At 48.4% G+C, this 24,612-nt stretch overlaps 1 protein-coding gene across 1 annotated transcript in view; it reads left to right on the top strand.

The window, feature by feature from the left end:
- LOC142590523 (putative ATP-dependent RNA helicase DDX5) overlaps window positions 1-24,612 on the top strand; it is a 38,022-nt gene that overhangs the window by 7,614 nt on the left and 5,796 nt on the right. Inside the window, exons 3-11 of the mRNA XM_075702714.1 lie at window positions 2,014-2,110; window positions 3,560-3,693; window positions 4,852-4,917; window positions 7,288-7,429; window positions 7,927-8,087; window positions 8,753-8,925; window positions 11,463-11,508; window positions 12,839-12,965; window positions 23,069-23,128. Of these exons, the coding sequence (XP_075558829.1) occupies window positions 2,014-2,110; window positions 3,560-3,693; window positions 4,852-4,917; window positions 7,288-7,429; window positions 7,927-8,087; window positions 8,753-8,925; window positions 11,463-11,508; window positions 12,839-12,965; window positions 23,069-23,128 (1,006 nt within the window). The remainder of the gene's footprint in view (window positions 1-2,013; window positions 2,111-3,559; window positions 3,694-4,851; window positions 4,918-7,287; window positions 7,430-7,926; window positions 8,088-8,752; window positions 8,926-11,462; window positions 11,509-12,838; window positions 12,966-23,068; window positions 23,129-24,612) is intronic.

The following is a 24,612-nucleotide window of genomic DNA, read 5'->3' as shown; positions in this document are numbered from 1 at the left end:
GCAGCATGAAATGGTAAATCTGCTCACTATCGAATCGCTTGGCGTAGGGAGTAAAACATAAATAAGAGCGCATGCTCGTGCACGGCCAACCTAAGGCAACCACGAAACACCTAAGCGGCAGGCGCTATCAAATATTTGTGATGCACTGGCATCGTTCTCGCGCATTTCAAGTCTAGTAGGCTTCAAATTACCATATGTCTACACTAGCCTTCCTGCATGAGGCCGATGGCGCTGCTCAACACAGCGGTCACTGCGGTTGGTGAACCAGCACGATACATATGTAAGCTGTGCGCTTCGACATTGCCTTTTTGGCCTGCATACAGCCATAATATATGAGAGGGATCGCATAAAAAGAATGCGATGCCTATTTTTTAGGACAAAATTTCCGTAATACGTGTGAGTGCGTCGTAGAAAACGGAACGAACACAACCGAAAAAAATAGGTTATCATCATCTTTCTCGAAAAAGCAAGAGAAAATGAGCTAACGCCGCAATAGGACCTCGCATAGTCACGCCGCACAACGCTTATAGATATATAACCGCTGATGCCGTTTGCTTGGACCATGCGGTATATAGAACAAAGATATATGTAATCCAGCACCTACCACTGCTTAGGACGCTCGCGCAGTTCGTAAACAGTCCATTTGCTGGACAAGCTTATTTCAGACTGTAAGGTATGCTGCTATTGCCAAAACTATTTTATTCAGGGGCGGAAACCTCATCCATCGAACCAAGTAGTCACGCAATGTAACCTGCAGCGAACAGTTTGAACGCTTGTCAAAGTATAACATCACAGCTCCTATCGTAGCAGAGCGGTACCCACGCTGTTACGATCGTCGCGTATGTTTCATGGCTCCTAAACCGCAGCTTGGAAATAGAGGATAATACTGCAATAAGGTCACACTAATGATTGGAACATTCAGAAATATACAATTGATCTCCAAGGCTGATTGTAGGCTCAAATGTGCACGCACACATCGCGCTGCGTGTTCCGTCCACCTCAACGCCAGCAGAAATTCCGGCCATGACGCCTTAAACCACTTCAGCACGTCTCACAGAACCGTTTGCCACATAGAATACGCGCGTCATACTAAACAGACCGCACGGCCGCGAAAACAAACGCCAGAACCTACCGCCGAGCGTATATGTGCCATGCGAAAGACCGCTTTCACCCAAGCCAGTATGGCGCTGCTCATAGGCGGCGCCACTGCGTTCACAATATGGCGGCGCCTACGAAAAAACGGTCTATAAATGTGAGCCGAACGGCAGCGCATTTTTGCTGCAACTTTCATGGTGCATACCTCAAAAATGGTATCACCCACAGAATTATTTCCAAGTGGATATGCCTTGCAGTCTCACTGACTGCAATTTGTAGATTGCAATACTTGCTGTAAGGTAGTGAGTTAAAAACTTCATTGGTTAGCTTTAGTAATTCCTCTGTTATGCATTCCAATTTTTCATACAAATATAATGTCTGCCTCTTTGAGTGATCTAGCTCAAGTACTAGAATTTTGCTATCTACCACAGGTGATCTTTCCAAAAAAATTTTCAGTCTTAGCAGAAACACCCAGTGTGTGTGTGTGTGTGTGTGTGTGCTATATATATATATATATATATATATATATATATATATATATATATATATATATATATATATATATATATATATCATGCATGCATGCACATAACACACATGTGAGCACTTTTTGCACTAAAATCAGTTGAAGTTAGTGCTTCTGTTTCGTTTATCCTGTGTCCTCGTCAATTTTGCGCTGCCTGTTAAGACAATCCCCCATAGTGGGCACGAGCCAGTGTTTGGACACAGCAACAGAAACAGTGGTAATGGTTCTGTTAGATCAGTGTAAAATACACTGGCCTGGCCGAGCCAATGGTACAAGCCTGTGAGGAGCAGCCTTCAGGCTGCTGCCCCAGCTTGTCATGTTCATGGCACACAATGCCCCATATTTATTGCTTCCTGCTTGACATTAGCCACGCACGCATACCTTGTTCCCAGCATGAAGTGGATGCATACCGGAAGCAGCACGACATCACCATCCGCGGCAAGGACGTTCCCAACCCCATTCTGACATTCGAAGAGGCTAACCTGCCGGGTGAGTTGCCCGCTGTTGTCCGACAAGCAACACCTTGTTTAATATTAAAAGAGTTTTTGGTATAGCATACGCCAAACCCTCGAATACATTGTAAAATAGTGGGTCCATAATTTTCATGCTGAGAGCGCTGTGAAGAGCTTTGCAGCTTATGTACACACGCTAACATTTGTACTTCGCATTGTTGCTTTCCATGGTTAGCATGGCTAGTGTAATAACTTAGCAATGCAGAGTCCACCTGCTTCAATCTGAACTCAGTCTTGTTTCTTGTTCTTTGTCACAACTGCAAGACGTAACTGGCGAAATGATTTTTCGGTCAGCATTATCTCCCTTTGAGGACCAGATATTGGCGATGTTTTGTTATCATTATTGAGATTAGGCATTTGTTCTGATGTTGCCAGGCCTAGCAAAAGGCATAGCCATGAAAGTGTTTTGGTTTCTATATACTGGAGTGCCACCAGATTTGGCATTGACCATCCATTCGCCATGCGGAAGGCTCTACTGAAACCCTCAACGAGGAGATATTGGTGCCATAGCTGTTTTGCATTTGTCTATGTAAACAGCTGAAATGCTATACTAAAATCGCCTATGTTGCCTGCGCTGTGATGATGTAAAAGTGTCTATAAAAACAAAACTGGTGGCATCTTGTTACATGTAATGGTTACAGGGTACAGCTGGTGGTGATAGCATTAGTTTTGGCATGAAACGAATCTATGAGGCCATGCATAGTGTGTTCTAACGAAAGTTAAGTATGGTATTTCACAATTCTGACCAGCAAGATTACTGCAAGCTTCATGTGATGATAGTTTTGTTATGTTAGTGTACAGGAGGTTTAGACCAGCATCTGCATTCTTGCACATAAACATAGATTATCCTATCTGTACCACAAGTTAGGTCAAACATGAGTGCAACTATTGAAAAAATTTCACAAAGCTCAAATAGTGCTCTGCCAAGGGCACTATGGTTTCTGGTTCTCATAACCTGTGTTTCGCTGTACAAACAGTGCAAGCAGGACAATGTGGTGTGGACAGCAGACGTGCGGTTTTTTTTTTTCTTTCTTTTTTTTTCTTTCTCTTTTTTTTTCCCTTTAAGCAAGTGCCATGCTGTCAACTGGCATTTATTCACAGAAAGTGAAATACTAATACATCCAGTACAAGGGGCTGCCAGCATAACACAGTGTAGTAACAAAAGTAAGAACCAGGCTGGTCGTAGCGATGTGCTTTCTGACCCTGACCGTATTGTTGTGCCCTGCAGCTTCTGGTACTTTCTAAGTTTCAGATTCTTCGAATAAATGCCAGTTGATAGTCCAGTGCCCGAGTAGCCCACGTTAATATCGTGTCATCATCTTTGGCGCTCGTGTCACGTCAAGCCTGAACCAACAGGCTAACTCCGTACTCCCTTTGGTTGTTGTGGTTTAAACCTGCTGATCTCTCCCGTCTTCCCCTCTTTCAGATTTCTGCATGTCGGCAATCCGTCAGGCGCAGTACAACACCCCAACCCCCATTCAGGCACAGGGTTGGCCGATCGCCCTCAGCGGACGGGATATGGTCGGCATTGCTCAGACCGGTTCGGGCAAGACGCTCGCGGTAAGGGCTTTCCTCAGATTCTCCCACGGTCACGGGCTGTTGTCTGTTGAGACATCGTTAGTGCAGCGGATGTGCTTTGCCGAGATGTGCGAGAATGTTTAGAAATGCTAAAGAGAAACGTGATTTGTAAATTACCTTTCCACTGTATCAGAAAAGGAAGCTGCTCTTAATGCGATAAGACGTGTGGTGAGCCAGAATAGACACAGAAACGAAAGACAAGTGCCAACGCTGCCTTGGAATTCCCGTGCCAGCTTGCTGTGCCGTCGTGGATTTTGAAGCTGCCTGCTCGGGCCTGGTGAATTTTTTTATTCTGGTAAAAATAGATTACATAGTATTCTAAAGGAGCCAGAGACTGAACTTGGGAAGTTACGGGAACCTCTACAGAACCACAGCAGCTGAAGTGCGAAAAGTACTTTGCAGTTCCTGGCGTCACACTCACATACCGGCCCTGTGGTTACAGCGCAAAATTCATAAATGATACTTTGAGTATCATTTTCTCCTTTAGTTATCAACCTATTCTGCAGAATCAACGAACGTGATGTTCTTCAAGAATAATTTATCAGTCTAAACTGGTTGAGTGTTTCTTTTAGTGCCTATGTGGAGTGTGCTGTGCTTGTTTGCAAAAGTCACCAATGTGGCAGGTAGGCAGCGGATTTGGCACTCTCACCGCATACAGTATAAATTTAGATTGTTAGTTTAGTCTAAACTACTGCCACTGGGCGATGCCATGCCTAATATGCAAGTTCTCATCAGATCACTGAACCTAAGCAGTGCAGGGTTCGTCGAGTGCTGGGCAGCGGCACTGACCACTTGGCAATGCCAAGTGATGGTCCGATGTTGCCAAGTAAACGAGAAATCTGGTTTGAGAAAGACGATTGTCGGCAGGGGATGCCCTACCGCTCCCAGCCTGAACAAAAGCTGCGTGTTATAGCTTAGTGAGATGCAAATTACAAGTTTTAATTGTATTCCCTATTCAAAAGGTGACAGTCGTGCCGGGCAACCAGAGCACTTTCACTGTGGCAATGATAGCCCTTGATAGTGGTATCTGTCGTAATTACCGCATTTATTTGTGTGTGTGTGTGTGTGTGTGTGTGTGTGTGTGTGTGTGTGTGTGTGTGTGCACATATTGATGTTTTCCATCTTTCTCTCTCTCTGCAGTACATCCTTCCAGCAATCCTCCACATCAGCCACCAACCTTACTTGGAGCGTGGTGATGGCCCCATCGTGAGTGAACCGTCTGGTGAAATTTTTAAATGTGATGCACCCTTGTGCTGCATTGCCACTTCTGCCACCTCTCCCGAATTTTTCATGCAAGAATTAGGGCTCGTTTTATAATTCTGTAAAATTTGCATCAAGTTTTTCGAAAAATGCCGTTTGTTAAATGGTTTAGTTCGTCTGCCGCCAAAGCTTTAGACTATTGGTGGTGCAAGTGGGATACGGTCGATTCTCATTAATTCGAACACACTTAATTTGAACTTCCAGTTTATTCGAACTGAAACCTTGGCCCTATCAAACTAATGTGTAAACCATCGGGGGAAAATCCCCCGCAATTGGAGCGCCCACACATTTGCAACGGTTAATTTGAACATACCGCTCTCAGACAGTGCTCTCAGCAGCGCACCAAATCACACGACCAGCATTGCTCTGACCCCGCCATAGAGGAAAGGCTTTGGAGAGACCCCTCAATGCCAAGTATGAAAAATGTGGCAGAAATTTCACCCCGCTCTCAAATTGTGGAAGAATGCGTGCTGCGGAGAGATCGGTCCTCGGCCAATTTTTTTCGGCCTGCTTGCCGCCAGAGGAGACCACTAAGAGTGGCCGTTACAGTGACATACGCGCAGGAAACTGGTGCCGAACGGACCCTCCCAACCGCTCTATTCACACTGGCATCTGGTTCAGCGGGACTGCTTGTTTCGCGCTATCGTCTGGTCTCGTTTGCGCTTGTTTTTTTTACAACGCAGTTAAACTGAGAAGTCCCTATGGAAAGGTTGTTGGAGTCAGTGTGCCATATCCGATTCTCTACGATAAGACAGACTCTGAATACAAGGACGTGAAGACGACACCCAGTACCTCATTCTCCTTGTATTTTGAATGCGGCGACGCTGCAACAGAAGGGAGCACACCAGCACGATTAGGATAAGTGGAAACGACTTTGTCATCTTGATAAGACATGGCTTGCGCTAAGAACGCAGGACGAAGAAGGTAAACACAGCTCCGATCTGTGAGCAGACAAAGGGGGAAAAAAACATGCGAGCACGCAGAGGGAAGCAGCAGCAAAGGCGCAGTCCTGGACCTCAGCAACTCCACTGCTTTGGTGGCAGCAGGTGGCAGAAGTATGTGGTGCCATCTAGCAAGCTGGCGGGAAAGCAAATCCGCTTGCCTCCCACCCTTCCTTGCAACTGCGCTCCCCTCGCCCTCCATCTAGAAAACAAAAGTTCAAAAAGTGGGCTAAGTTGGCGCCGGGCCAGCTTTCATTTTCTGCCGTTAACGGGAAATGAGCGTTGGCCGGTCTGGGCAGTTTCGTGGTCCTTACTCACTACGTGCTTGCGCACCACGATATTTCACGACTCGCACCGTTCTTGTATCGTGCTACGCTGCACGAATACTTCAAGAACAAGTCCTTTTAATTCGAACAAATCATTGGGCCCCTTCAAGTTGGAATTATCGAGATTCGACCGTCCTTGCTTTAAGCACGTTGATGAGAAATTCCTGAAACAGGCAGAATCAACAGCAAAGTCACTAGAAGGGTCACTGTGATATAAAAAACAGAGTATTGCTAGTTAGTCTTCGCTGCTTCAAGTTTCGCAGTTGCTTGTGGGCTAAACTATTGTTGTGTGTATATCCCACAAAAAGGCGTTTAAAGCTTGACTCGAGGCAAGCTTTAAAAGAATGCATGCTGTCCCCCTTGCTGGTATATATCTTTTGTAAAAGCATGCATGAAACTTACTTTCCTAATTGCTTGGCAGTTGACAAGAAATAATAGAAAGAAAACTATTTATGTATATCATTCTTTGTTAAGACACATTCGAGTCTGGCAACACTGACACCTACGTAGTGGTATCCGCTTGTCTTTCGCTCCGTGTAGTTTGCCCGAGCCACCAAGCAATTGGCATCGTGCCGCCACACCTGTTTCTGCCACGTGAAGTTTGTTGTGGAAGTTCGCTCCACGTAGCCCGGCCTTTATGGGGACGGATGTCGGCAGAGTGTAACTTTGCACAGACAGAAAAGTCCCCTGTGGAAATGTTGGCTCGAGGCCGAGGCTGCCCTTGTTTGCCCAATGTTGACAAAGCCACGGCTGGCACAATGTAATGATTCTGTTTCAGTGCCATTCCTTTGCGCTCTTCGTAAGTGGTTCTAGTGGCGCTCTGCCCACGTTGTAATTGGTATCGGCTAGCTGGGAATGGTGAATGATAATGAAGGGATGGAATCTTTACAAGTAAAAGAATCCCTACAATCGCGCCGGGCCAGGTTGCCATCTTCTTGTGAACCCTGCATCTTTCGATGCGATGCCAGTGGTGTGAATCAAGTTGTTCCACATGGAAGCGCGACAGCAATACATATAATTTGTGCTATGATGTGGTTGCGCACGCACAGGCCTTGGTGGTGGCCCCCACGCGAGAGTTGGCCCAGCAGATCCAGCAGGTGGCGGCGGAGTTTGGCAGGGCCTCCCGCATCCGCAACACGTGCGTCTTTGGTGGCGCTCCCAAGGGACCACAGATCCGTGACCTCGAGAGGGGTGAGTACTCCTGTGCCCTTCGAGCCTCCGAAAAAATCTCGCTAAGTACGGGGCAAGAGCATTGAGCCTGCGACGGCAGTTCTGACATTCGTAAACATTTTAAAACAGATTGTGCCGAAACCATCGACAGTGATGCTCAGTGTAAGTGAATTGCCCGAACAAACGAATGCTTTTCTTGCCAAGCTTGACCGCCAGCAAGCCACAAAGACGGCCGAAAGAGACTGGGAAAGCTATTTGCTTTGAAAGCACCTCCATATGTGATAGCAGGATAAGCAGTGTGCTGATGTGGATGTTGCTTGTCTCTTATAATAGAGCTTCGAGATTTTTGTATCTTTCTCTGGCTCGTGGTAAAAAAAAAAAAACAACAAGAGACAGTCTTTTCTTATTCTGAAATGCCTTTGCATATCTGCCACAACACTGTGCTAGGTGGGGCTGCTGCCCCCTCCCTGGTCTGTCGTGCCGATGTGGCAACAGCCACGCCTTGCCCTCTTTCCCAGGAGTGGAGATCTGCATAGCAACCCCCGGCCGTCTGATCGACTTTCTGGAGGCGGGCAAGACCAACCTGCGCCGCTGCACCTACCTGGTGCTGGACGAGGCGGACCGCATGCTGGACATGGGCTTCGAGCCGCAGATTCGCAAGATCGTCGAGCAGATTCGGGTGCGTAGGCGCATCTGCAAAGTTTTGGATCGCGGAGGAACGACTTCGGGGCGAATTCCGAGTTTGCCATTCCGAGGCAGCTGTGGTCAGTGACAACCTGACAATTCAGTGGCAAATCCACTGCAGTTCAGCTCAAAGAAAGAATGTGTGCAGGTGTCAGCCAATCATTTTTGCTCATTTCTGTGATGTCACGGTGGGCATGGCTTGGGAACTATTTTTACGAGAGTAAGCAGAGGGAGGTTCAGTGCGGTTTTGTGGGCAGAGTTTATACTGACTTTTAAGTTGTCACCAAGTGTACTTTAATCCATGAACATTTGTTTTGCTTAGGTGTTGCAAATAATAAACTGTCAGAGGAAAATGTGATGTTCCTCACTGGGTCACAGTGAAAGTTGTCAAACGCATGTTGTGACGAGTTTGGTAACATTGTGTGTATGCTAGCATTACTTGTGTAAAAGTTTAAAAGGAAGTGTATGAGGTAGTGTCCAATGTGACAAAAGCAAGTCGCTCAGTTTGTGAATTCTTTCTGGTGTACGTTCCACTGTGGTGTGCACCTCCAGTTCCTGTCGGCTATTGTAGATCACCGTTCGATTTGTTGCACGGGGCTCGTTGCCCCTGGTGCATTAGAACTGTACCGTCTGCCCTGCTAAATGCAACGTGCCACGCAGCCTGACCGCCAGACGCTGATGTGGAGCGCCACCTGGCCCAAGGAGGTGCGCTCGCTGGCGGAGGACTTCCTCAAGGAGTACGTGCAGATCAACATCGGGGCGCTGCAGCTGTGTGCCAACCACCGCATCCTGCAGATCATCGACGTCTGCCAGGAGTCCGAGAAGGACACCAAGTGAGCGCGCGCACTGTTCCACACTTCTAGCACCTTGCTTGGCCGCAGTAGCCGTCGTGGATGTACGCACGTGCACAAAAGTTAACGGAGCGTTGAATCCGAGGAAAGAAGCAAAATTTAGTCGCATTCGACGCGTAGTGTTTTCGAAGGAAAGGCACAAGTGAATGCTTCTCCCTACGGCCACCACATCCATCACCTAAAATTTCAGGCTAAGAGGCAAAGCTGCGAGGAAATGTAACTTTGTCACATATTTCATGCTCTATAAAGACTTTCGTGATCGGCTGTACATTCAGTGCTGCATGTCGGGTAACAAGACGGCATGCATAAGTTGGGGGGAAACGCCTTGTCAGATATTTGGCACCAGTTGCAGATCAGCATTAGATGCGAAGGTGCTTAGACTGAGCCCTCTTTGGCAGCCATGTTAAGTGCATTTGCTCCAGGCAGCAGCTGAAGCGTGAGTCGCACGTTGGTTTTGTGCTTCTAAGAGGAGTTCCCTCAGTGACACTCGGCCCGTCACGGCTGTGATTCATGTTTAACCCTCTGTCGTAATTGATGAAGGCTTCAGTTTGCTAGGCATTTCGTAGCTTCTTCAGTGCTTACTGGTCTTATGTGGTGATTGCTTCACCAAGATTGAGAACCCCAAAGTGTGACCTTTGAGATGTGCTCTGTATCTGTGGTTTACTAGTTAACAAAATGTCTCGGTCTTGGGAACAGCATGTCAGAGTTAGAGTTAACTGAATTCATTCAGAACGGAATTCACTGTAAATACGAAAAACTAAACTTGGTACGCACAGATTTGTCAGGTCCAACCGTTCATCTGGGTAGTAATCAATGGGTCACTCATAAATGAGCATTTGCCTGCATACTCTACGGGACTGTGCATATGTGGTGAAAACTGGAAATGTGAAAAAAATCACAGACACGTGTGGTCTGGTAGAAAAGTAGGAGGCAGAAGTGTGCAATTGGCATTTGACATTTCAAATGTTTATGTGCCTCCAGATATGTGGAACTTAAAAGGAACTCATTCTTATCCTAATTAGTGCTTACTGAAGGACACATTTACCACCACAGAGACTAGTGCAAAGCAGAGAGAACACAGACGACGACATGGGCAGTGATTTTCATTTATTTTATTCTAGGGGCAAACACAGGAATATATACTTAAAGAAGCAGTATGGGAAGGAGATTGAGATTTTAGGAAAAAAAGCAAAGGTAAAAGGGCACATCAATCCATGGAAGCACGTCATGTCAAGAAGGAACGTTCATACTGTATCAGTGAAGCTTCACACTTTACATCTTTGGAAACACCTTCTGTGGCAACTGGTTGTTCCGGCAGCCATTTATCCAGTAACCACGCTTCTGTGGTAGTGTTCATTATGCTGTTTTATTTCATTAGAATTTTTCTGATTGCGCTAGCAGAACGCCAGCCCTTAGCCCTCTTTAATCTGAATATCTCTAATGTTGCATTGTGCACATGCCGTCTCTTCGTGTATGTATTCGTGCGTTATGTGAAGCTTGCCTTGCCAATGATGTCTGACAAAGAGTTCTGAAGGTGTGACACGTTTTGTTGATTGCTTGTTTCTTTTCTTTCTCTCCCATCACCATCCTACACCCACACGCGCGAGCGAGCGATTGCGTGGCTCTTGCACCCTGGCGCCTGCTTTCGGCGTGACAGACTGGCCCGTAGCACCACTTTTGGCGCTTGCCCTCTGCACTGTGCTTTGAGAAGGGAGGCTGCGGAGGCCTGCCCTCTGGCCTTGCCCTCTCAAAAGATTGACGCCTTTGAGCACGAGCCAGTCTGCCACTACTGGCAGTCCATTTTTCTTCTGCAAACATTTTTTTTTTCTTTCTTCTTTTTGCATCTCTCAAGGGGGGCACTCCAGTTGCGAGCATTGTATTGTGAAGCCTTTTGTTAAGCCTATCACGGCTGCACACTCCAGTTTTGAGCACACGTGATTAAGCCTTTTGTTAGGCCTAGTGTGGTGCCAGATAATTGATGGCTCCCATTACGGGAACTGCACAGAGTACAACACATTTTCTTTATCCCATTGTTGTTGTTATGAACAATGGTAAACACTACCTATATTGAAAATTTTACCTGCGAAGCAGGTTTTTACGCTAATGACTAAGTGGGGCTTAGTGCTTTATTGTTACATAAATTGTACTCAACGCCTCTTTCAGAATGTGTTATGATTGAAGAAACATGATGCTGAGTGTTTTTGGAGCAACATTCTTGCAGTAATGAATGACACACATTTGCCTAGCTGCTGTTACGTACATCTCGCATGTACTTATGGCTGACATTAACTGTTTGGTCATCAAGCAGCACTGTCCATGATTTATGTTTTTTTCTTTGCTCACATTCCACGGTTAAAGCAATGCCAAGAGCTACTCGAGACAGTTTTGTTCCCCATGGCTGGAGTGTTCTCCTTGTTTGTTCATTTTTCTCACTGACTACGTGGTCTGCAATGTGCCTCGGGTGAGGCGGTCATCGCTACCGTGGGTTCGGGTCAGTGACCTAGCATTACTCTTTCCAGGCTCTTCAAGCTGCTGCAGGAAATTATGAACGAGCGTGAGAACAAGGTGCGTGTTTGCCGAACCTGTAAGCAGCAGGTCGCGCTCTGAACTTTGTTTCTCCTTTTCCTTTCCTTTCTCTCTCTTAATTTCTTTCATAATTTCTGCTTTTTTTCTTTTTTTTTTTCTTAAATTCGAGCACTGGCACCGAAATTTGGTCTTCTGGAAATAGCTGTGGAGATATTCGTTCACAGTTGGTCCACTTGCTATTTTTAGAAATCCAAAGCTGAACACTTGCACAGAACTTACTCTTCATTCTGGAGAAGGATAAAGCTCCGCAGCTGCCGTAGTTGTGGTTGGCATGCTTCGTATAAGCCAGGCAATCTTTCATTTTCTAGATCGTTCTCGGTGACAGTTTGATGTTACGCTAATGCTGTGACTTATTGCACTAAACATTCTGTTGATATAACAGGAGTGCATGTAATCAACATGTAATGTTACATGTTCAAGCATGTAATCAACAAAAATGTATCGCTGAGGTGCTAGGTCAGTGTCTCGTGGTTTACAGCAGACAGGTTGCTCTCTTCAAACATCCTAGCAGAAATATTCTGGGTGTCCTCACTGATCACCGAGATACTCAATCGCAAGGCTGTCCTGTCAAAATTTTGCTCTGCATGATGCAGGACGCGGTGTCAGTGCTCTAACCCTTCTCTGTCCTTGTAGCCGCGGGAGGCAGCGAGAATCGTGGGGGAGGGGGTGTCTCGAGGTTGAGGCACCGCTTTCACAACCGGCGGCTGTAGAGAGAGCCAATCGTCGCAAGACCAACGCGTCCGCGATCGACCGCCCCCCTCCCCCAGCGCTTCCGTTCGGTCCAGCGAGCTTCAACGACCGTGCGCTTGTCATGTCGCAGGGCAGGAGCCTTCACGGTTTAGCCAGAGCGCCTACTGTAAGTCATTTTGCGAACACTGCATCTTGTCGCGGCAAATGTGGCAGTGGAATGAACGATTCACAAAAGAGACGAAGTCGCTCCACCAAGGGGCCGACAGTGTCACCTTCTTTGATAATGTCTATTATTAGCCTACTTCTGTTTTGCTGTGACAGATCTATTGAGAGACTTCACCATCATTGCGAGGATTTTACAGTGAAAGTTGCCCAAAGCTCCACAGGCGAGCGTTGCGGATTCCAGTCATGTGGGAAGATGCATTAAAAATAAACGATGGCATTGAGAAATGACTCTTTGTTAAGGGCTCATCAAAGACTGAATTTTCGTGTTGACAGTTGCGTGCCCTGCCCTGCGACATTGCGAGCCCTCCGAGAGAGAGAGCAGCACAGAGAGTGTGCAGTTGGGTATCGCCCTTTCCGTTGCGTGAGCGTCCCACCTCCATGCGTCACATTGCAGACCATAATATTTGCCGAGACCAAGCGTAAGGTGGACGAGCTGACGCGCAGGATGAGGCGCGATGGTTGGCCTGCCATGTGTATCCACGGTGACAAGTCACAGCCAGAACGGGACTGGGTGCTTGGAGGTGAGTCTGCCTTGGCAACAACTGCCATCTCACTGGTCTGCCCGCCCAGTGTGCCCGAATCACACGGCTCATCCCTGGATAAGCTTTCAGGAGCTGTGAGGTGGGAGAGTTCCTTTGGTGGCATTCTCATGTGATGAAATTTGGGGATACAATCGCTTCTGCAAGATTTTGCGTGTCTTGGCATCGTACATGCCAGCTGTATGCCAACAACGTGAAATCTAGCAAAAGTGAACGTTTCCTTAAACCTGATCACACTAGAATACTGCCCCGACGTGCAACTGGTGTGTCGGCATTGCCTGCCATCGGGTGGCAAAGAAATGAAGAGGGGTTTTCCTTTAATGACCCGCATTTGTTAGGCCAAGTTTGTACATGTGAGCTCGGGCTGTTTGGGCATGCAGTGCAGGCAGACTGGAGTTCTGCGGTCATAGAAGCATCTGCTGCGTTGCTAGGCCGCGTTTGTGAAAAGGGCGGCACTTGCTGCACCGTGTTCTTAATTCAGTTTTGTCTTGCATGAGCCTATCGTCGGCAAGCAGGAATGGTATTCTCTGACGACCTTCGGCAGCGTTTCCAGCACCGAGATGGCATGCTTGGCACTGGGCCAAGAATGCAGTCGCTCGCTATACACCGATGGCATCCATTGCTGCTGATGCAAAGTCTCGCAAAAATGAAAGTATCACCAGACTCCTTCCATGTTTTTTCTGGTCACGAAAATACCGCCTTAGTTTCATACAGAGTCGGAGCCCGCCACTAGATACGTAACTGTGTACGAGAGGGCATGCAAATGCTGCTACTGCCATGGTTGTGTGTGGGGCCGGCGCCTCCTATATTTTCTCGAGGAGGCGATAGTGGGGCAGCCTCAGTATTCTAACTTTAAACTTCCGCAACCACTGCTTTACTTTCACGTAAGCACTTTAACATTCCGCATGCGTCAATAAATGCTTGAACATGTCTTGTGCCACGAAATGAGTGTCCGGGGGAGAAAAAAATCACCGCTCAAGACATTCAGCTTGCCACAGTTTATCATGAAAAAAATGTGTTTAAAAATGTTTTCACTTTTTAAAATTTGTTCACTTTCCGTTAAATTGTGAGCAGTATCTTATCGGGAGATAAAAAACAATGAAATCGCTATTTCAAGGGCTGCTTGCGTAATAATGACTGTTTAATTACAAAGGAACAGAAACTGAGCTGCTTCTTGCGCTTCAGATTTCTCGGCATAGCAAAGCCATTTTTTAACGAGATTTAGGTAGGATAAATGTAAGACAAACCTCACTACTAAATGTCTTTGGTGCGGCTTTTAGTATAGGAATAAGGCGAATGTGAAGTGTTTAGACTTGTACAGTTGAAACTGCACTGCAATTAGGCAATTGTTTTAGCAAGCAGTCATTTAGAATCGTCAGTAAGCCCAGCGCTTATTCACGTTGCTCGTGGTTTCGACGCAGAAACGAAGAGACCTGGTATTTTGGTTCTTGATGGACAACCCTTTGCAAGAGGTTAAAATATTCCAATCACCGGTCATGATATCTTTGTCACAGTTGAAAAATTGCAAAAGAAAAGTTTTATAATTCAATCAGAAAAAGAAATGGAGCATGTTGGTGCAAAAACGTCATGTAAGCACATAAGTGACATACATACAACACAAAGAGGCGTACGATTACTAGCGCTCAACCCTTCACAATGCAAGAAGTCTGTTAAAAGCATGGTGCTGATATAAGAAGCATAAAGAAAGAACATCAAAACATGGGAGATATGCATTGGGGTGCAGGAAGCACTAGCAAACAAATGGCAATAAATACAGAATGCACAGTCGATTGTTTCAATATACAAGAAAGTGTAAAGCATAAGCACTTCATAAGGCATGGGAAATCAACTCTTGAACTAACACAAATAGCCACAGTACCAATACTACCACAGTTTTTTCTTACTCGGACAATCTTTTTTAAATAAAGAAGTAGGCACTCTTTAATCATATCGACAACTCACATGGTCATTTGCATGAGGGTCAAAATGTCGATGACCAGGACCGAGGCTTGGGTTTCATGAGAGACGTGTTGTGTCGGCAGCGGCAGGCAAGCGGGGGGCCCCGACCGGGCGAACGCGCGGCAAGCGCCGGCGCAGGAAGGAGACACGGAGCAAACTGCTCCCGATGAAAACCGGAACGAAGACTCGACCGACCCACGGCCGTTTATTACTTATAAAGGCTGCACACGCTAGATGACACCTCCAGATTGGCCCAAGCTCGTCACATGACAGAAGGGGGGTGCGCCATCTAGCTAAACAACTACAAAACACACATGTACGATGACACAGAGATCTGACAGGGGGCGACACTATACTACATCATCCCCCCCTGGAAACAAAGTAAGCATAAAGTGAAACGCGCATACAACACGCGCACTTAAGTCCAAAGGCAATTTCAGTTCGTTCCCCCCATGTTCACACACGCGCACCAGTTGTACACAAAGCACGCACTTAAGTCCACAACAAATTCAATCCGTCCCCGCCCAAGTTCACATACACGCGCACCAGTCTTGGGCACCAAAACACGGGCAGTCACTCAAACAAAGTCTGACAAGGAACACGGCACAAAACTCACTGCACCGCAACAAGGAACACTTTATACCTGTGTTAATGAAATATGTGGACTGTCCTAAATGTCACAGCGAGGCGCCTAGCCGTGGCATTTCGAAGACGGCAATACGCTCTACACTACAGAAACAAAATCATCGAGCCACGGAGGCCGTTTTCTATCACGATGAGGACGCGTGCGTACCTCAGAAGAACTTTGGGGGTTGCGACGCGTATCGGTCGACTTTAAAGACCCAGTCGTCCCACTATTTCCCTCCCCCTGGTTGGACAATTGAATGTGGTTGTCGCTCAAAGCTGGAGAGGGTTGCCCAGGAAGCTCCTCTCGACGTCCCAACAACTCCTGGGAGGCTACCGATTCTCCTACGGAATCAGAGACGACTGCCGACTGTGTAAACTCGGAAGTGATACAGTCAGACGGACTACTCAACTGAAGCTTATGACTCTGAGAAGACGCTGTCGCTACAGACGAGTCATCGGAATGACTATCCAAGTTTGAATATGAGTACAAAAAATCTTTGTCACTTGTACACAATGTACCGTATTTACACGATTGTAAGTCGACTCGAATGTAAGTCGACCCCCCCATATCGCTAGACCGGGAAAAAAAAAAAAAAAAAAACCCGAGAGCGCATTCGATAACGAAAATTTATTAGTAGCTGACATGGTCATTGCACTACTCGTCTTCACTAGTGCTGCCATCGTCATCGTTGCTGCGGTCCCACAGCGCGTCGTGGTCCAGCGAAATTTCAAATTTGACAAACGAGCGCACCAGGTCATCGTGCAGAACAGCAGCCCACGCCAAATACTCCCACCCACACGCAGCCGTCAGGGAGGCTCTTTTGACAGGTCCGGTTGGCGTAATTTCGCAGTCTTCTGCCGCCAGCCACTCGTTGTACTCACGGCGGAGCAGAACCTTAAAAATTCAGGCGGAGGTCCGGGCTTATTTCATGACCACGTCGCACTTCACTGGCAGGGACCGATCATGCATTTCAGTGACGTACGCCGCAAGCTTAGCCTACAGCTCCGGAAAGCGTCTAGACTTCGGCACATGGGAAATTTCTCACTTGCCACCACAGGGTGAAAATTTCGCTTCGCTGCATTCGCCACTCTCACACCACCCGTTTAGAAACATCGAAGTTGCGGCCCGCTGCGCAGTGATGTTTCTTCGGCGTAAAGGATGGCAGCCCTCTTGAACGCTGCTGTGAACGAGTGCCGAAAGATTAGTGGGCCTGCAGCACTCATGACGACTGGGGAAGCGTAGAAGTAGCCGAAGTGGAGCGCGTCAAGAAGTTAGTCAAACAAATTGGTCAAACCAATGCCTTTAAACAGAGAGAGAAACCCGCGAGCGGTGTCTGCTCTTCCATGAACTACCGATACTCCCCGCAAGCGCCGCCGTTCTGAGGGTGCCGCCGCAAATGGGAACAGCGGCGCTTTTATCAACTATCGACACCCCCCCATGAGTGTTGCATGCACTGTAAGACTCTCAAAAATGTTGAAAAACCCTTCCGAAAAGCGAACAAACACGCGGGATAGCGAAAAGATACGGGTAGGGCCATAGAGCAAACATAAAATTGTAACTACGTTGTAGCTCTCGTTAATATGGCTTTTTTTGGCGGGGCCATGTTTTGGTTTCGATTGTAAGTCGACCCCCCCAACTTCAGACTTTCAAATTTTAAAAAAGGGGTCGACTTACAATCGTGTAAATACGGTACTACCTGCTGAACCCTTTATCACTAGGGTTAACTTAGACACATGCCACATCTTCCCATCACTGAGTAAAAAAGAGGATGGCCCTACCTGGGCCTTAACTGTACGAGGCATACTGTACTTAAAAGATCCTTTCTTGGCAAGTTTTACTTTGACGGTGTCTCCCACCTTGATACGGGTTGCCTGAGCACCTCTACGTTTGTCTACATACTGTTTAGTTTGCCGCTGTTTCTGCGAGACTCTCTCGCGAACTTGTGGAAGAAAACTGTCCTGAACCGTTATGTGCTTATGCAACCTGAAGTTGCTAATATCTATCTTTGAACGAGGTTGACGACCATGAAGTAGGAAAGCTGGGGAGAGACCCGTTGTAGCATGTGGTGTAATCCTATAAGAACCCAAGAATTCTGAAATGCTTTTTGAAGCATCTCGACCTTCAAGCCTGGCTACCTGCAGGTGTTCCTTCATGACTCTGTTGAACCTTTCTATTTGACCATTTCCCTGAGGATAATAGTTGGAGGAGAAAAAATGAGCGATTCCTTTTTCCTTTAAGTAATCTTGGAATTGTTTTGAGACAAACTGCGGACCATTGTCTGTAACTATAGAGTCTGGCAACCCTTCACGGCTGAAAGCCCAGTCAAGAAGCTTAATGACATCATCTGTGGAGATGGAATTAGTACCAAGTACTTCTGGCCACTTTGAGTAGTAATCAACAAGGGTGACTAGATACCTAGGGTAGGACGTGTTTAATGGGCCAATGATGTCCATTCCCAATTTCTGCCAAGGCCCGTTCGGCCATTCGACTGGTTGCAATGGAGCTACATGAGGCTTTGCAGACTTGTCTGCCAGCTTACATACATGACAATGCTTTACATACTGTTCAACAGTGCTATCCATCTGGGGCCACCAATAGCGTTCACGAAGAAGCTGCTTAGTACGTACTATGCCCTGATGATTTTCATGTGCCAGCTGTAGAAATGTAGGTATTAGGACACTGGGTATTACCACACGATCACCACGCATGAGTAATCCGTCTACAAGGGACAATTCTTCATTTACATGAAAGTAAGCTATTAAAGCATTGTCTATGTTTTTCTTAGAAGGCCAACCTTCCACTAGGCATTTACTGACCTTCTGAAGCGTCTCATCTGTACTCGTTGCAAGTTGCACTGTTTCCTTGTCAACGACCGATGTGACTAAGGATACTATTTCTTCCTCCTGAACTACATTCTGTGAATCCTTTACTGGAAGTCTAGACAAGGCATCAGCGACTAGGTTTTCTGATCCTTTGCAATATTCAATTTGAAAGTTGTAATACAGGAGCCTGGCTGACCATCTCGAAATGCGAAGAGGTCGACGACCTGAGTCACCAGCGGACAGTAATGCAACTACTGCTTGATGGTCAGTTCGAAGAGTGAACCGTCTACCCCAGAGGTAAACATGCCATTTTTCACATGCGAACAGACATGCTAGCGCTTCACGCTCTCCTACAGAACACTTTCGTTCAGCTACAGACAAAGTTCTAGATGCAAAAGCTACAGTTTCTAGCTTAGAACCATACGGTTGCTGTAACACAGCACCAACACCAACATCAGATGCATCAGTCGTGACTACCACAGGCAATTCAGGGTTGAAAATCTTAATGACAGGGGAACATGTAAGACGAGCTTTCAACTGATTGAAGCTACGTTGTGCATCATCAGACCAAGCAAAATTTTGCCCTTGCCTGAGCATGAGGCGAAGCGGTTCTACAAGTTCTGCATAATGATCAATGAACTTGGCATAGTAACCAGCTAATCCTAAGAAGGATTGCAATGACTTCATATCTGTAGGAGCAGGCGCATTCAGGATTGCTTTTACCTTGCTCTCTGTAGGCGAAATGCCTTCAGCTGAAATTTTATGGCCCAGAAAAGTCAATTCTTTCACAGAGAAGACACATTTTTCATTCAGTTTCATACCACTGTTTGAAATGCAAAGCAAGACTTCTCTTAAGTTAGCATCATGCTCAGGTTTTGTCCGACCCCAGACCAAAATGTCATCAAGGTAACAGACAACATTCTTACAACTCTGCAAGATTTGCGACATCATTTTCTGAAACACTGCTGGCGCGGATGCCAAGCCAAAACAGACACGCTTGAACCTGAATAAGCCTTCATGAGTTATGAATGTAGTGAGATCTCTACTACCTTCTTCCAGTAACAGCTGGTGGTAAGCAGATGCTAGATCCAGCTTAGAAAAATATGTGGCACCATGAAACATTTGCAATAACTCTTCTACGTGCGGCAAAGGATACCCATCAATGACAATCGCCTTATTCGGTTCCCGTAGGTCAACACAGAGCCGGATGGCTCCATCCTTTTTGCGCACCACAACGAGTGGAGACACCCATTCAGAAGCCTCGACGCGCTCGATGACGTCGCAGTCCTCGAGACGTCGCAGTTCATTTGTCACCTGGTCGCGGAGAGCCAGGGGTAGTCTGCGCAACTTTGAAGATACTGGTTTCATACCTTGCCGCCGATGTATTCGGTGCACGAAGTTTTTGACGAGTCCCAACTCACCACTGAAGAGGTGATCAAACCCCGGAGGCACACCTGTGGGGCTCTGTACTGGAGGAAGCGTAGCCAGGCAGCATGTCAGCGACGTACCGTCGATTTGTATCCCCAAGCGCTGGATGGCGTCAAGACCCAGCAGTGACGTACCTGTAGACGTTACATGGAACGTGACTAAGCACGACCTTTGAAGGAACTGGACAGTGGCTTGAAAAAGGCCTTGAATGTCGATGCGTTGCTTGGAGAAATTCCTCAAGTCCACTGCTGTCTTTGACAGTCTGTGCTGTCGACCAAAGTGCTTTCCAAAATCCTCGGCCGTCATCAATGAGACAGACGCTCCTGTGTCCACGAGCAGCCGCATGGCGACGTCGTTAACCACGACCGGGACTTGTAAATCCCTTTTAGCTTCCAAAGTGCTCACCGTCAAGACAGACGCGGACGGCTGTCCTGCGGAAGTTGAAGACAGCGTCTCTGCGGAAGAGACGTGCTGAACAGTACGGGTTTTTCGGCATACAGATGCAAAATGGCCCAACGTGTGGCAGGCGTTGCACCGCCGGTTCCTTGCGGGGCAATTCCTGTACGTTGCAATATGCTTCGTGCTGCCACACCGGTCGCATGAACTACGGTCGAAATTAGGGTCCTTCGCATCCTGTGCTTCATTGCGGGTCCCGGAGGAGCCTCGCGGAAAATGTCGGTCATCTGGGCGGCCTCTTGGAAGCCGTCGGCCATCTTGGCGGCTCCCCGAAAAAAGTCGGCCATCTTCATGGCCTCCCGGACTACGTCGGCCATCTTGGCGGCTCCCCGGAAGAAGTCGGCCATCTTGGCTCGTCGACGGAGCGCCAAGTTGAGCTGCCTCGATTCTCTGTATTTTCTCAGAGTCGAACGCGCGGTTCGCTCGATGCAGGGCTTCTAACGAGCGTCCAATTTCTTCTGCCTTGTCCAGGGACAGGGTTTCGCCATGAGCCAGCAACTTTTCGCGAACGCTGACGTTCGCTACCCCATGTATGATTTGGTCTCGGACGCGCTCGTCATAGCTTGTGCCGAAGTTGCACTGTACCGCCTTCTCCTTTAATGCGGTCACGAATTCCAGGAATGCTTCTCCCTCGAACTGCTTTCGGCTGGTGAATTCGTGCCGTTACGCCAGGACATTTGTTGACGCGGCGAACAGCCGGTCAAGCCGCTGCAAGAGTCTCGGAAACTCTGACGCTGGCGGGACCGCATCACTTGTCGTTGACGCTGCGCCGGTCGACTGCCTTGCTGCTTCGCTTGAAGCTGACGCTGCGCTGGTTAACTGCCTTGCTGCTTCCTGCTCCTCGTCTGCAAAGTACTTCCGTTGTCCTTCACGCCCGAGAGCGCTGACGAGCGCGGACGCTCGTCGCGCGTCCGTCCAGTCGCCACCGCCGGCCGCTTCGAGGTGGGCCTGAAAAATTTTTTTCCAGCGATACCATGGAATTAACGGTGGGCCGGGCACTTCAAGAAAAACAGGAAGGTTCGCCGTAAAAGCCATGCCAGGTAGCGTGCAGGAGACCGTGCAGGAGGCAAGCCGGAGCTCGCCGCAGGAATGGGCAAGGAAGAACAAAGGGGGCGAGAAGGCCTAGGCTCGGAAACCTCGCCGACGCCAAGTGCGTCGGCGGCGTTTGCAAGCCGTGCCGACACGTAAAGGACGCTTCACTTACGAAGCTCGCTGGTTTCCCGGGGCTTCGGTCGGAACCGCTGCGGGAATCCCATCCTCGTCGCCAAAAGATGTTGTGTCGGCAGCGGCAGGCAAGCGGGGGGCCCCGACCGGGCGAACGCGCGGCTAGCGCCGGCGCAGGAAGGAGACACGGAGCAAACTGCTCCCGATGAAAACCGGAACGAAGACTCGACCGACCCACGGCCGTTTATTACTTATAAAGGCTGCACACGCTAGATGACACCTCCAGATTGGCCCAAGCTCGTCACATGACAGAAGGGGGGTGCGCCATCTAGCTAAACAACTACAAAACACACATGTACGATGACACAGAGATCTGACAGGGGGCGACACTATACTACAAGACGGAAGTCCTTCAAAAATCCTTGTGACGGCGTTAGGCTCTAGAGACATGGCGTCGCAGTTTATATCGAAATTGTAAACAATGATGTCCAAGGCAAAGGTTGGAAGTGTTTTGTGCACAAACACTTATATTTGCATTAAAAGTTAGAGCCACCACTTTCCTGCCACAGTACGGCCCACTTTTATTTGTCACGCTGCTCTTTGCCACTTGGTAAATAAAACACTACCACCTTCTAGGTCATTCTCTTGCAGCCGGAACGGCACCCCGGCACGCAACACATGTTCGGCATCGTCGTCCCAGCCTGCCACTTCAGCTAACAGTCTAGAACTAGAAAAATAGCGCAACACCTGCATGGAACACACCACATCAATCAGCTCGTCTTGCACCATGCAAGTGGTGCACTTTGAGGCATAGTGGTGTTACGTCGCAGCAGCTTTGAGCAGCGTATTAAGTTCTCCCATAGCGTGACGGCGAAGTTTTGTGACTAGAAAACATGGAAGGACTCTGGTTTCACCGAAAGTGATTGTCCAAGAATATGGCCTTGGGTTGTTGGTTCAGCTTGTGTTAGGAAGGACATTACTAAGGCAGCACTTGAATATAGAAGTAGGGACTGCATATTTGGCCTGCTGTTCCATATCGCTGTCCTCAATTCCCACCTTTGTGCTATTGCTAAGTGTGTTCCTATGCCAGCTAGTCGAACTTGCAGCCATTCTCAGCTAGTGTTTTGCAACAGCATGCATGTGAAGTTCCAACCCCTCCCCCCCCCCCCTTTTTTTTTTTTTCTTCCAGGCTTAGTATGTTCAGCGGCTCAGTACTAGTTCTGCCAAAGCTTTCTGTCGCTGACTCGTTAGTCCATGCACTGTGAGGTCAAGGTTCACTTCGGTCATACCGCTTTAGAAAGCTTCATGGTTGCAGTGCTAGATGATGGGACAAGAAGGGCAACACATGTTGCAGCTAGTTTAGTGAAGTTAATTGTGACCTGACTATGCTGTAGTAGCAACATGCATGGATGTGAATGGCAGTTAACAGCGTTTTCATCTGTAGAGCAGCTAATAACTTCTAAAATGCTATTATGCAATCATTCAGAAGTTTGCACCAGAGCGGCAGAAGCTTAGGCATGCAACTAGCCTAATGTTTGCTTGGCAGCAATTGTAGGAATAGTCAGAGCATGCTTACCTGTTGTTCTAGTTAGCACACAGTCTTAGTCGTGATGTTTTCTCGCGAACAGAGTTCCGAAGTGGGAAGTCTCCAATCCTGGTTGCCACCGACGTTGCTGCCCGAGGATTGGGTGAGTACTTTGTAAACAGGTGAAGCTACGAGCGCGTGTTCTCATAGAGTTGGGGACTTCAAAGCTAATGCATCACAGCACAGGAAACAACTGCGCCCACATGTAACCTGGCAACAGCCTGGACAATTCCGAGCCACATTCACACCAGAGAGAGAGAGAGAGATGCAAACGTGCGGCGGACAGTGGCGGGGTTGGCGGCGTGGCCGCGGAGCGGATTGGTCGGGCACCCACAGGGCGGCACCACAGGTGGTGGCCCATAGCCTCGGGGCACGCCTCAGCTCATTGTGGCTTCCCATCGGCAGGCACACACTGTGCCCAGGTTGAAATTTTTAAAACTGGGTTGCCTGTATTACTGTCCTTTCGCTGCCGCGTGTTTCGGGGTGGGCAGGGCCTTTTCCTCCCCGTGGTGGTTTCGAAAGCGGCTCTTTTATATTTTTTTGTCTCTTTCTCTTTCAGAGGCACCGTAAACAGAAGCGAGCGAGCGAGACGGGATGATCTCGCAATTGCGCATATTGGTGCCTCTGTGTGTACTGCTACCTACGGCCGCGGGCGCGCACACTTACTCGAGACGACCACGGAGCTCACGCCCCCCGCCGTCGCCAGGCGGCGCTGCGGGGAGACTCAGGAGGAAAGCCTTCGCCGCCGCCACTTGTCACGTGGGCGGGCCCCGGCCCGGCCGGCCGCTCTGCAGATTTAAATATTTTAAAAAAAAGAAACGAAAATGCATGAGGCCCGCGAAAACCCCACTGCCTGACGGTTGCCGAGGGCATCGCCGCCACCGTCTTGAAGCGAGGAGATGGGGGCGGCGCTTCGCCCTTGACCCTGAGCTGGCCCCACACTGGTGGGCGGGGCTATGCAAGCTCGGCCCGCTCCAGCACTCTCGCCCACCTCCTCTTGTCAGGGGGTGACCCGGAAAATCACCGGGACAGGCTTTACTCTGACGTAGGCCTAGAAGGGCCTACTCTGCCCTTGGGCCTGGCTTCAAGGGAGCGGCGCCAGTGTGAGGCCTTCGGAGAACTGACAGGTCGTGCCTACTTGGCAAAGAACCTGAAGCTCTGGAGTCGTTGGCCGAGTGTGACATGCCCCTCCGAACACTTTGCAGCTTAGGTTGTAATGCTGTTAGGGGGACCAGGCTTTGATCACCTGCTGGTCTGTCCCTCCCGCTTAAAAACATAACAATAAGAAACACCGGAAGAACCCTTACCTGTGGTTTCGGCATGAGACTGCTTCCTAAGAGAGAGGAAAACGCCTGGCAATGCCTGCGTGCGTTGGCTGGCAGCGGTGAGGTGTGGAGAGCAGCGACGTAGAGGCGAGGGCGTAAACGGAGGGGGCGGCACGGCAAAGGGGTGAAGCGGAGCATCCGCACCCTGCCACCCCCCCGAGGCCAGGCCCCACCTGCTGCCGCACAACGACAGAGCAGGTAGGGGGGCATGCAACGGCCGGCGTCACCCAAGCCCCTCCTCCCGCCACTGCTGTGTCGAGTC

This window comes from Dermacentor variabilis, chromosome 8 (assembly GCF_050947875.1).
Source record: "Dermacentor variabilis isolate Ectoservices chromosome 8, ASM5094787v1, whole genome shotgun sequence".
Lineage (NCBI taxonomy): Eukaryota > Metazoa > Arthropoda > Arachnida > Ixodida > Ixodidae > Dermacentor > Dermacentor variabilis.
The sequence above is the reverse complement of the archived record's forward strand: the minus strand, read 5'-3'. Positions and strand labels throughout refer to the sequence as shown.